Consider the following 13,934-nt stretch of genomic DNA (forward strand, 5'->3'; position numbering starts at 1 on the left):
ATCCAAATGTAAGCGCGAGTGATTGACATCATTGTAAATGCAACTGTACTGGAGAATCAGCGAGCTGTAAAATGCTTTTTTTTGACAATCGCATCCATAAATCCATCAGTTGCTCTATCGCCACAGCGCTCTTCTAAACGAGCACGCTCACATTTCCACCCGATTAACATAGAGTCGTAATCTGCAGTTTGGCACGATAAATAAATCCCATTTAGCTTGTGCGGACCAGTTTTGCACCATTGTTGCCCGACGCTACATTCATACAGGCAGCGACAGAGCAACAAGCTATGATCCGTTTTCAAGTTGCTCATAGTGTGAACGCAGCATGACACTGAGTCAGTACTTCTTCCCTAACTGCCTTGAGTCATTATAGTGTCTGGTGGAATGCCTTGAAACATTCCACCAGACACTTAAAAAGAGTTTAATAAGACCTGAGGGGAGTTTCCTCCTCAGAGTGTCACTACAGTAGTGCCCTGTAGCCGCATGCACATATAGCATCGAAAAGCATATGTGCATATATAGCGGTCTGTATGAGTACTGCCGAGTGTAAATGCACAACTGTCTATTTTAACGTCTCAGGGTACCGGTTTAGCAGCAATACCTTCGCTTTGCTCTTGCTTTCATAACCGTCAGCTAATGCGTGTGATGACTTGCTGACATGGTGGCCATTATCATACTGATACTTTTTGTCAGGTTCAACTTTTTTCATATCACGTAAGATTTTCACACAGAATAAAAAAAAAAAAATCGGAAAAAGGAGCAACAATGGCTAATTGTAGCCCGATTGTATACCAGAACCTTTATACCAAAAGCTAACAGGAATATAATGATTTACATAGTTAGATGCACCTAGCCGGTGGTCGTTTGAAGCTCTTCCTAGCTTCCTAGAATCCCAACTAATAGCAGCTCTTTCAGTTTCCCCTTTTTAATGACAAATACAGACTACTGCCTAGCATGCACCAGCTGGTCGTTTGTTCTTGTCTTTGTGGTTTGTGCCACATCGAGGCAATGTCACAGTTGGCCTTTGATGCCAGTACTTAATTCATAACGGTCTCCAACCCCAGGCCTCTTTCTGAGACACCTGCTCAAAAACTACATGCCCAAAATAAATATATTTGAGCATATATCTGAGCAGCTACAGCACTTATTTAGATATCTATTGATTCATAATAAAGGCAACACGTCTAAGTATAGTGCAGAGGTGTAAAACTGGGTTATGCGTTACTGGGTGAAAGTAAAGATGGAACACAGCAACATTACCTGTGTCAAGTAAAGCCGAGTCTACATATGGGGGCCAAGCATGTGCAGCTGCCCCGAGCACTAGGGACACCAGGGTCCTATGGGATGGGTATCAAATTGTGAATTGGGTTCTGAATTCTAGGTGACAGTAGTGTAATGGTTGTATCTTTAAATAAACTGCAATAAAAAATAATAATAAAATGCTGTGTCCCCATTAATCAAATCATTTATGTTTTCTTCATTGAGCTGCTTCAAGCTGCCACAAACTTTTATGACACCTTTCTCATGCGAGTGACAGAAGGTGCACTGGTTACCACGACAACAGTGGCAAACACAAAACACAACTTATGCGTGGACATGTGAGGTTATTACATTTGAGGATAAAGCTTCAAATCAGTGCAAGCAGAAACACACAGACACCATTTTCCCGTCTCCCCCTCTTTCTTCGGGGTATCACGGAGAGGTTCTCAGTGCGGAGCCTTTTTCTTCCGCCGGTCAGACAAAGCGCTCCCTGTTCGCGGCCTCTTAGCAGCCACTTCACACGCTGCACAAGGTGGAAGCCCCCCGCGAGTTACTCACCCTTCAACGCTTTCCCTACGACACTGCGCGAATAGTGAATGGAAACGACAGCAGGGAAGGTGAGAAACAAACACCCACCTACGCACACATGCAGACCTTTTGTGTGCATCTCCATCTGCAGACACATATGCATATGTTTTGCTGCTAAGTTGTGCTGCAGCAAGACTCAGATATGTACTGAATATCAATAAGCAACTCAAGTAAAGAAACTTTGCACAGGCTGGATTCATTACACAAAATTCTGGTATAACTAATGTTGATACAGTTTCAACATGCATATTGATTGGTGGTGATGAGGTGATTCATGCAAGGACCACTATGAATCATTGCAATGGGTAAGTTTTTTCCACGGGATTAACCAGACTGCACACTATGGTCACCGTGTCAAATTAGACAATTATAGATGCATTCATTTCTAGTGGCATGACATGTGACAGATACTTTTATAGTCTACAGTCCTTCAGGATTGTGTTGTCACAAAATAGGAGGTTCCCTAGAACAACTACTGGTTAGAAGATTGAAAGAAAAAATGGTCTCCTTAACTCCATTCACGCTGCACCTCTTTGTCCTTACTCTGGGCTAGGGCTGGGCGATAAAACGATAATGATATACAGCTCTGGAAAAAAAATAAGAGACCACTGCAAAATGATCAGTTTTGCTGGTTTTGCTATGTATTTATTAAAATGAACATTTTTGTTCCATTCTATAAAGTGCTGACAACATTTATCTCAAATTTGAAATTAAAATATTGCCATTTAGAGCATTTATTGGCAGAAAATGACAACTGGTCAAAATAACAAAAAAGATGCAGTGTTTTCAGACCTCGAATAATGCAAAGAAAACATTTCTTAAACAACACAACACTAATATTTTAACTTAGGGAGAGTTTAGAAATCATTATTGGTGGGATAATCTCAATCTTTAATCACAGCAGTGGTTTTTTATAATCTTCCTCATAAAATAAGATTTGGTTCAGGTGATCACCTGATCAGTCTCAGTAAGTAGAATGAGGAGGCTTGTGTTGGAATCGAACAAACACGGGAATGGACTGGCTGCCATAGATGTAGAGATGCTGATTTAAGAAACATTTGTGGGAGTGGTCTCTTAATTTTTTCCAGAGCTGTATATCGCGATAGACGCGTGATAGATATCAATAGAAAATACCTTCGATAGAATGTTCGATAATTTCACTTGAACTCCCGTTAGAGAAAAATAGGAAGAAATCATTCTGGGGGATGTAGGCAGAGGAAGGTCTTTAGCCTCTCGACCTATCACGGCCCAGCTAAGCCAGGTTGGTGGCATCAACAACAACAACAAAAAAGAACGGAGTGGAGTGAAAGGAGAATATGTGTGCGACAGCGGGAGAGGAAATTGTAGATAAAAAAGGAAAGGTCACGTCACCAGTTTGGCAATATTTTGGTTATTTTAAGTCAGACAAGAGTCAGACCGATGTTGTCTGCTAACTTGGTGGCGAGTGAGCATATTAATTGGCTCTTGTCTCTCTTGATTAGTAGTAAGAGTCGGTTAAATTTCGTTTCCGAGTGAGTAGCTGCTGACTCACGGTTAAGCAGGGACCCACAAGCAGCGGTTATGAGTCGGTTAAGTTTCGTTTCTCTGCGTATTGTGCGTAATTGAGTGAGTGTCTGAGTGCCTTAGTTTGCTGGAGGTCAAGTCGGGCAGCACGTTTTGTTTCTCTGCCGAGTGAGATGCAGTGCCATATGACAAAACATCAAAGCGATATAAAGAAATAACGGATGCAGTTCAGCACAGTTGAGAAGTCTGAGTAGAATAGGTTAAAAAAACCAATCAATAATTATCGATATCGACTGATATGAAACACTTATATCGTGATACTTTTTTCTGCCATATCGCCCAGCCCTACTCTGGGCTAATTTAAAAATAGGCAGAGTCCGGCACTGCCAAGATGGCGGCGACCAGATTGACCCACATTAAGCATCAAAAACATTCTTCAGCAACCCCGAGTCAAGGACAATTTGTCCACCTTTATATACAAATTACAGAAAAATGCTTACATGCTCCTCGTCTGTCAAGACGCTGTGGGATGCAGAATTGACTGCCATCAACTATGACACACTACACGGAATGCCCCACAGTTTGCTGGCGACCCAAACCAATACCACCTAGGCCTTTTCTCTCAGCGCACAGAATACACAATATAAGATATTCTAGCCGCAGAGATTCCATCACCAAGCGGACACACCCAGACCAAAGTGAAACCCATCTTAACTGTGGGCAGACAAAAGGAAGCGGTCCTGACGCCGAGCATCGTCTCACCACACACTGACTGACACATTCATGTAAGAGAGCTGCGTTGTAAGGCATCTCCAGCTTCAGGCACGGATCAGTACAATTTTACCACATAAAATGAAGACGGGGATTACAGAGAAGAATATGCAAAAGACGATCTTGCACAGCAGGCGAAGGGGTTATGGAGAGGGAAGCCTGCATGCTACAGGCTTCCCTCTCCATAACCTTTTCAGCAGAAAGCTACACCGGCCTTGAGGGCTTCAGCTAATCTTATATCCATGAGCACGGAGTTCAAGACGCTAATGATCCACTGCTGAATAAGACAGTAGAGAGCAATAACTCGCCCGCAGCCTGCAAAGCTCACAGCCCTACCTCTTTATTGTTAAAACAACGACATGCTCCATTACAGCAAACACATTACGACCCCTGCTCTCCAGAAAAAAGCAACAAGGCAGAGATGAACATGTTAAGAATGAAAGGGACTTTCTTTGCTAATTCATTCATTCTCAGAGATGAGCTGTGGAAATTACAAAGATTTGATAAAGAGCTGTGGAGCTGTGCGTTATTCTTGTAACTATGATAATTATCAACTGGAAGATGAGATGGTGCTTCAGCTTCCTGCACGTCTTGCAACAGTGGCGGCACAGTGGCATGTCTAACAAGCATGCCTCTCCCAGGTTAATTCTAAACTGGCCGTAGGTGTGAGTGTGAATGGTTGTCTGTCTCTCTGCGTTAGCCCTGCGATAGATAGACTGGCGACCTGTCCAGGGTGTACCCCGCCTCTCACCCGATGACAGCTGGGATGGGCTCCAGCCCCCCTGCGACCCTTCACAGGACAAGCAGTTACAGAAGATAAACGAAAGGGGAAACTTCTTTGCAGTTTGTCAGCTGATGTATAGTGACACAGTTTAGTTCTTCTTAGATGCTTTGCCATGGCTACACAAAGTACACAAACTCAAATACGGCAAGGGAAGTAAGGAATTTCCCCTTTACAAGACAAGACAATGGAGACGAATGTCAAACAATTTAAACGAAGAGGAGAGTTTACTGAATGACTCTTTTTGCCGTTCTAACGCACCATGTCAAACTGTCTTACATACTGTATACTTTTCCAATATAACTGAGGGGGTTGTTATGGAGACCGAGTCAGGCGGTGGCGTCATGGTGACCTTGGTATCGGCTGAATGCTCTTTGTCAGAATATTGACTCAAAAACCTGAAGGGGTGTAAATATTCCTTTTCTTTTTTTTGCCTTTGTCTGCTTGTCACCATCCATCTTCTATTTCTGATTTCCCTCTCAAACCCTCCAGCCTCCCAAGTCCCATTCCCCTCTATCAGACAGAAAATCTGACCTTCACTGTATCCTGTAAGAATTTCTGACGCTCTCAGCAAAGCTCTGTCAGAGGAGAAAACACAGATAGCTCACAGAGAAAGACAAAGGAGCTACTCCTTCTATTCTACATCCGATCACTCCAATTCCTCCAGTTTTTTAACACTTATTTTACATGTTTGAATTCACTCATGGGTGAGATTTGTTGAATGCCGCCAACCTACGAGATACCACATGTCTTGAGTCTTCTGTTTGATTTGTCTGAGCTCTTAATGCCTTCATTGGATGAGCGGCGGAATTTACCTGCACATGGCAAAAGCCCCATGCTACAGAGAGGAAAAGGTTATAGGAAAAAAAAACTTCAACAAGTCATTCATCACTGTTTTCTATTCTTAATAAGATATATCATGATATGATAAATGTCCTATTATTATCCAATATTATTAATAGCGTACGAATTCTTTCAAATGAGCAATAAAAAGTGATTTTAAGTGATGTTGATAAAACATAAACATAGGCAAGGAAATAAACTGATGAAATAAATCCATCCCTATTTGCTTCCAGGCTTCTCAGGGATTATTTTTGCAGACCAACAATTGGTATGCTAGTCGGTGGTAGACATTTAACATTGTGTTTGTGAGCCTCTAAAGGGAGCCAAGAGCATCAACGAAATGCAAACAGACAACCAGTCATTCAGCCAAGCCCAGCCAAAACTTGGACAAGACTAATACACCCAATAAATAGAAACCCATGGATGCAGCAGAAGGCCTCGCACTGTGATTTAAAATAACAGAGCCTGTGTGAAAGTGAGAGGAGAAGTGGGAAATGTGGGGTAACCATCCTCCACAGCTGTATGGTCTGTGGCGCAAGAATCTGTGTGTATTTCTGACCTGAGAGATGTGGTTGATGGAGGACTCCATGCGCCGCAGCTGCGAGGCCTGGATGTCCAGCAGCTGCAGCACATTGTTGGCTAAGGCATTGATCTGGTAGGCCACGCTGGCCAGGGACTGGGTGGTGTAGGCTTTGGTCTCCTCCAGAGCTTTCCTCTTGTCCTGGGCCTGTGCACCAAAAAGAGACCAGAGAGAGAAGATGAGTGAAGTAATTGTTAATATCACAAAGCATTCATATCCATCTTTTAGCCTCGTTATCCAGGTCAGGTTTGTGGTGGATTCAGGCCAACAGAGCATCCAAGACATCCATTTCTCTCGTGACTCTAATTCCACAGACTCCACGATCTCTTATCCACTACTATATTTGAAGCTCTGAGAACAGAGTGAATTTCCCGCGGTTTGGACTTGATTTTCCAACTATAGATGTCATGTAGCAACAAAATTCTACTAACAACGAGCTATGTTATTGTGCTTCAACCATTAAAATCGTCAAAAATACAAGTAAACCTTTGTAGAAACTCAAATTAGCCTTAAAACAACCAAGTAGTTGATTTACTTTTTTAGCCTGCTTGCTAACAAATCACCGAAAAAAATAAATAAAATGTTAGTGCTTGTTTAGCTTGACAGTGATGAAAACAACTTGTCTTTCTGATAAAATGCCCTTCAACATGACACAGCAATATTATCTAGAGCCATTAGGTGTGGTTGTTGCGAGAATCTCTTGTGTACATTTTCCACAAAGAAACTAGCTAATGTAGCTTTAAAAGTTAGTTAGCTAACATTTAAACCCCAGTTAGTAACTGTTTGACACTGAAAACATAACTTTTAGTGAGCTATTTTTTAAATGATATTAGTAAAAGCTCAAATTAGCAACAAACACATTAAGTATGGCTTCAATAAATTTGACTGTTACATAGCAGGCTAAACAAGCATACTAGTTGGTTGCTAGCTAACTAGCCAGCAGATTCAGTCTTAAAAAAAAAATAACTACCAGGTGCTAATAGTGAATAACTCCACCCTCCAAGCCTATAGACAATGAAAAATTGACACTCATTTATTTTCCGTGAAGCATTCCTTACGCATATGTAGTAGACGCTCGTATTAGCATAAAAAGCTCCAAGACGCTAGTTTAGCTAGTTAGCTCCCTAACAAAAACCCCCAAATAAACGTTAATGATCGTGTAGACTGTGCTGACCAAAGCTACAGCTCATACTGCTGTGACAGAATCTGAGGCAAAGTGCAAGATAAATACAGAGACATACAATGACAAGACAACACAAGTATCAACTATATTTTGCCTTTTCTCTTCTGCTTTTCAGGCTGCTATACTCAGAAACTACTGTGCATAAAAGAAAGAGAACTGTGTATTCATTCAGAGACAAACATTCTCACAAACCATTGCCATTATTTTGAAACGACTGATAGCTACAAAGATAACAGGACAAACTGTGGTAATGACATGTTCTGGAGAGTCGCCTCGATTCAGGTGGGCTGAGCTCCAAACTGAGCCATCGCGTTTGATCTCTGCGGGCTCTTCCCTGCACTGCGCACCCATAAAGTGGAGTCCAAAAAGCTCTGGCCTGGAGGGGCAATGCTGTGCTTTGATAACAGGATGCTGCTGAACGAGGTAGGTGGTGGCAGCAGTGGTGGAGGAGATGATTACAAGTGGTAGAATTTAGGGGGCTAAACAGAAAAAAAGGGAGCATTTGGCCATATGGAGACGAAAGTAAATGAAAATGAAAAAAATCGACGTGTGTCATTATTGATTCCCCCTGGCAGCGCGTAACTAATCCAGAAGAAATCCGCACGGCTCAAAGCCCCCGACCCGGAGAGCTCCTGCGCCCGCTAGCCTCGGCCGGGTGAGGAGATGACAGCATTAGTGGTGTTTCTTTTAGCGGGAATCACAGCAGCAGATGTGTTGAGAGATAACCGACTCAGGAAGGAGGAGACATACCTCCAGGGGGCTCAGTGCAAAAGGCCATCTGTTGAAGTCACACAGTCATTCATGTGTGCATGCAGACACCTACTACTGACACTGTGACATGCAGCGTGGTAGATGGAGTAACAGCTGGAGGAAAGCAGATGAAGTGACTAAAAACAAACAAAACAGCCTTATATCCACGATGGCAGTTGCTAAATTAAAAGAGGTCTTTCCTGTATGACGACCTGAAATCTGATTACTTATCACACACTCCCCTACGCAGAACTGCTCGCCCACATTTAAACCGGCAAATTAGAGACAACGTCGCACTGTTTTTTCAAGCTAAACGATGCATTACAATTGTTCCTACGGTGCTGGATTTATTCAAACCCCCCCCCCCCAAAAAATATGCAAATATAATGCCGTTTGCTGCGATTTGAAATTTAAATTAAGATACTGCTCATTCAAGTTATTTTTGTCAATATTCTGCAGCTGTGAAGCGCACGGACAAACGGCGCCATTCATGTTTCAGTTCACAAATGCGCAACTGTAAAGAAGCACAAGTGCGGGATTTTTTTAAAGACATTCAGAGTAAGCATTTTCATGCTCTCCCAGCTTAAACCCAAGGACAGCATGTGATGCTGTTTGGCCCATGCTCGTCAACGGCGACAATTCATAACGTTCAAAAAGATGTCATGTCCACAGTACTGTCGATATTATATATTCTTCATGAATGGCTGCTTTCACACAAGCCGAAGAAAAACAATTTAATCAAGATGAAACAGCACATGCCTACCATGTTTAAAGGTAAAGCTAGGCTATTAATATTAGTGTGCTATTAACTGTTCTCTGATCTGCAGGTTCTCTGTATTTTCTCACCAATATGAAACTGATGTGACCAAGACAAGGACTGATTTGTAATGAAAGCCCACACACTGAATGCAAAGGGTTACAGACGATCTTCAACTTGAGTTAATCATACAACATGCAAAGCTTAAGTCTGTGTAAACATTTTAATGTAGAAGTAGAAATAAACAGATTCAGTTTTGCATTTTTTTTCGTATTTCTGATCCAGACTGCATTTGCTGCCATAGCTGTGATGTGAGGTCAGCAGATGTGACACTTGATTGCATGCGACACTTGAGCCTCCTGCTCTACTTTCAGCCCCCATCAACCCATCGCTCGTCCGCGCACCAGAGGCCGGCCGGCCGTGCACAAATCCTCAAACTAACCAGATTTGTTGTTCAATTACCCAACAATCTGTGCCGTCTTCCATCCTCAGCAGAGATATTCAGAGAAATGAGAACAAGCAGTGCTCGAAATATTTGCCAGGGAAGGAACAAAGCGTCTGCGCTCGATCGGTGCAAAATAACAGCACTGGAGAGCTGAGTACACTCCACCACAGCAGCGGGTGAGGAAGAGAATGAGGTGAGCTCCCGGAGAGCTTTTGCGCTCCTGAGGCACTTTATCTCATATTTCTGAGCTGAGTAATGACTGAGTGAAAGGGACTATGGAATATCCACGCAGTAGTAGACAGGCTGTCAGCACCTCAGCTGGGTTTAAAAAGGGAGTACAGAGGAATGCAGGGCCGCTTGGTTGCAATAAACCTGTAGGTGGGAGCTGAGGAAAACAAGATAATCAAACAAGGACGTGAACAAAGTAAAAATAGAGGCAGCGTGAAAATGTCTAGGGAATAAATGTTTTAATTTCTTGGAACAATAAGGGAGTGGCTGTCAAAGAAGAGCATTTGTCACCCATCCAGTCTGACAAGATAACGGCCACAGAAGTGCAGTCATGCTTTTTGAAACATGTTTTTTTTTTTTTTTTTTTTTTTTTACTGTCAGGCTCTGCTGGCTGCATTAAGACATTAGGGAGGAAACATCCAGACTTCCTCCCTCAGGACAGGGCTAAGAAGAGTTGTAGCTCTCCCTACACCCAAAAGACTGAGCACAAGTTGGAAATGGAAGGTATGAGTATTGCTCTGGACCTCTGACTAATAGGTCAGACAAATGATCTAAATCAAAACTCTTCGCAGGATCATCCAATCCAAGTTAGGAACCTGTCAGACAATCCAATCAAGGCTTCAGCAACAGGATGGGTCTGTTCGCTTTGCAGCGAAGGTTCAATCAGATGCTTATCGACTACCCAACACCGCCAAACGGTCGACCGTCGGCTCGGTTTGTCACAGCCCAAGGATAACAACCTACTGACTAAATGTTAGAAGGGACTATGGTGACTAATTGTGGTAGGTTAGCCCCAACCCTACCCCTGCTAATATGGATTCCTCCTACCATAGGACACAATTACCACTCTGAAATATTCACTTTAGAAAAGCACTTCATTTTGAGGGTTTTCCATTACAAAATGACATGATGTGAAGTCTAACACAAGACAGTTGGCAATGAGAGCAAATATCTAAATGAAAACTCTAGAAAATAATAGGGAACTATCTAATCAAAATAACAAATCATCCAGATCATTATTAAGCAACACCTGGTCAGCTCGGTTTGTGGCAGTGTAAGTTGGTGTAAGTTGAACACTAGAAGAGGTAGGTCTTCCAAAATGGACTCCTTCTGCCTTAGAACACCAACTTACCAATTGGACTACATAAAATGAGTCGGGCGTGCTCAATTTTGGGGATTTTTTCCTTTTAAAAAAATGCAGTGAAGTAATCCAAACAATGCAGCAGCAGCAGCAGCCTACATCTGTTTGCATTGCACTGAAGGTTCAGGCAAATATAGGTCACACACACACACGTGTAAACGGTCCACAAACAACTTGGCTTGTTGGAGCTCTAAGCTCCGCTACCTCTGGAGTAAGTGTAGAAAATGTAGGACGGCTCTAAGATGTCAAAAATGATGATTATAAAACGGACTCATACAAGCTCTCAGTGGCAGGTCACATTTGTTTGCATAGCCGCGAAGTTTGGAACATGTATGAGCATTTGTTGGTAAAACAAGACAGTACAATGTTTCTACTGTCTAAAGCGTTTGTACAGCTGACAAACACATCTGAGTTTATGTGCTCCCACATGTCCGGAAGGGAAACGCGGTCTGTGCAAAAAAAAAAAAAAAAAAAAAAAACGTTCAGGAATGTTTGGAATTAGGCAACATGTCATACATCTTTAAACTTTCGAGTGCCGTTGAGTAGTTCTGCCACGGATTACAAGTGTCAAGGATGAGCTGCGAGGAACAAAACAAACATAATGTAATTCCAAAGAATTTATTTATTCCGTCTCCCGGCTTTTCCGACACTCGGAGTAAACTTCTCCACGACCAAGAGCCGTTTTGTGCGGAGCAAAATGAACGCAACCGGAAGGTCGTAGAGCTCACATGGCGCTCTGCTGCCTGTGATGTATCGACCACTTACTACTGCAGACTGGACGGGGGTGAGATAAGTGAGAAAGGAGGCAGCTGGGAGCTAGAGCACGGGGTTGTTGTATTGATGAAGCTGCCCGACATTAAGCAGCTGATTGGCTGTGAGGTGGAGCCATATGAGGTTACAAGAAAATGTGTTAGCAAAGCAACTTCCTGGTCATTTAGTTCCTCCTGCCATTGTGATATATCACAGGTGACTTGAGACGGTGTGAAGTGATACTGTGTCACTTTCCTCTTCTGCTACTTCTCGGCTACTGCGGTTCAGCTATGTGAGGGCTCGTCTCTTTTCCTTTGAATAAGCTTCATGACAGCTAGCAAAACTATGGGAAGTAAAACACCAGCCTACTAAACCTCCTGCTGATCCTAGCTCTCAATCCCTCTCAATTTACTGATGAATTGTTTTCTGAAATGTCAACGAACAGTGTTTAAGAGGCCAAGGAAAAACGGTTTACAAACCGAACCGTGCAGCTTTAGCTTGTTTTATATAGCCTTAATGTTTAAGAAGGTCAGGGGTATCCGTGTAGCATTAACTGATGAGCTACTTTAGTAACAGCAAACTCTGCATGACCTTGTCATCGCCAAGAACAGGAGGTGGAGGAGGGGAAAATAAAAGCATCACACCTTGAAAATTATGAAAGTGCGAGAAACCGATAGAAGCCACCCGAGGAGACGAGATACCAAAAGTGACACTGGAGCGTGTCAGGAATAAATATAACCTGGGGACGGAACAACTTCAATCCTTGCTTGAGCAAAGTCTTACAAAAAAAGAAAAGAAAGAACTCTGCAGTGCGATATGTGAATTCATAATTCCTCCTCTTCCTCCACCAGGGCAGATGGAAGCTGACTGAGAGGCCATAAGGTCTACCTGACCTTGAGGGACTGCCAGCGCACAATTAAAATTTCCTTTCGGTATGTCAGGGAAGAGACACAAAGGGGAAGTTTGCACATGCAAAAAAACTCATTAACCTTTATTGAGCGCCTTGGTAATTGGTTCGTCCAGGAAGAAGCCACTGTGCTGTGACCAGCACTATGTACTTAACTGATGAACGAACAAAAGCGCAGTCAGGAATCCGATTTTCGGAGGGATTTGAGACGACTGACGACGTTCTTCACCGTAATGTCAGTATAACTGCAGTTTTCTAAAACTCCTACGCTCTAACCAGACTGCAGCAGATCAGCCCAAAAGTCTGGACCAAACCAGCCCCGGTCAGCTGAGGGGGAGGAGTGACAGGTGGTCAAAAGGATGAATGGGCCTGGCTGGTAGGCTGAGAGCCGCTAGGCCTCTCCGTGCTGCAAGAAAAACCAGGCCACTCCACGGAGAGAGGAGAGAAAGAGGGAAAGGACAGGAAATGAGGGCTTGGTGTAACCCAGAGAGACAGAGCTGTGTTTAAGAAAAAAAATAATAAAATAACACAATATTTATCACCTTCAGGCAACACTGGCTCTCTTCCAGGGGAAAAACTCTCATGAATTCCCACGGGAACACAGAAGAGAACAGGTACCGCAAGGTTATATGACCAGGAACATAAAGAGGACATCCTTCGTGTCAAACATCGAATCGATGGCCCGGACTCTGTCTGCATCGATTACAATCCCCGTTTTTCAGAAACGCTAATTTAGAAGAAGTCTGGATTTTTTGACTCGAATGAAAAAAAAAAAAAAAAAAAAGGCTTGTGTGACCATCGCGCTGGCTCAGCATCCCCTGAGCTTGCAACACTATGTTTGAGCTGGCATGACCTCTTTGTTTGCCAAACCACACTTCCATTTCCCCTTTCCACGTTACTGTACGCGACCTGCTGAGCGGAGACCAGCTACATTGGAGCAACTGTTCCATTGTTGCAGCCAAAGATGTTTTATACGAGTCTTAAAAAACACCATCAAACACAAGAATGACAATGAATCGATTGTACTTATCAATCATTTATTTGAAGATAGTTCCACTTTCAGATCGTTTAAGGACGTGCTTTACTTGTGTCAGTCCATCACTGACAACCTTTTGTTCTAGACTAGATAATCTGTAGATATACCGTATCCACCGCGGAGGAAATGACATGTCAGATGCAGCCCTACAGTTAGCCAGTTTCTATATGCCACTGGCTCAAATTGTGTTACAGACACTCATGATTACACAATATTAACAAAGATCTTGAGCTATTCAGTGCAACAAGTACAACAAACTGAATGTGCATCTGTTGTTTGATCAACCGGTGATCTGGGAAATCACTGTCTGGGAAAATCGAAGTAGCGGAAGGCGTAAAATAAAACGGGATTTTCCACTGTAGGCATTTTCGACAGTGACAAGGGGTCAGCATGGACACTGTGGCTGGACAC

The 13,934-nt window shown here is 42.9% G+C and overlaps 1 protein-coding gene across 8 annotated transcripts in view; it reads right to left on the bottom strand.

Annotated features, from left to right (window-relative positions):
- The window catches only part of abi1a (abl-interactor 1a), a 46,856-nt gene that overhangs the window by 28,474 nt on the left and 4,448 nt on the right, over nt 1-13,934 (bottom strand). For all 8 annotated transcript variants that reach the window (XM_084566301.1, XM_084566308.1, XM_084566302.1 and 5 more), the window contains exon 2: nt 6,306-6,473. In XM_084566301.1, coding sequence (XP_084422427.1) covers nt 6,306-6,473 — 168 coding nt within the window. The remainder of the gene's footprint in view (nt 1-6,305; nt 6,474-13,934) is intronic.

This window comes from Chelon labrosus, assembly GCF_963514085.1.
Source record: "Chelon labrosus genome assembly, chromosome: 18".
NCBI lineage: Eukaryota > Metazoa > Chordata > Actinopteri > Mugiliformes > Mugilidae > Chelon > Chelon labrosus.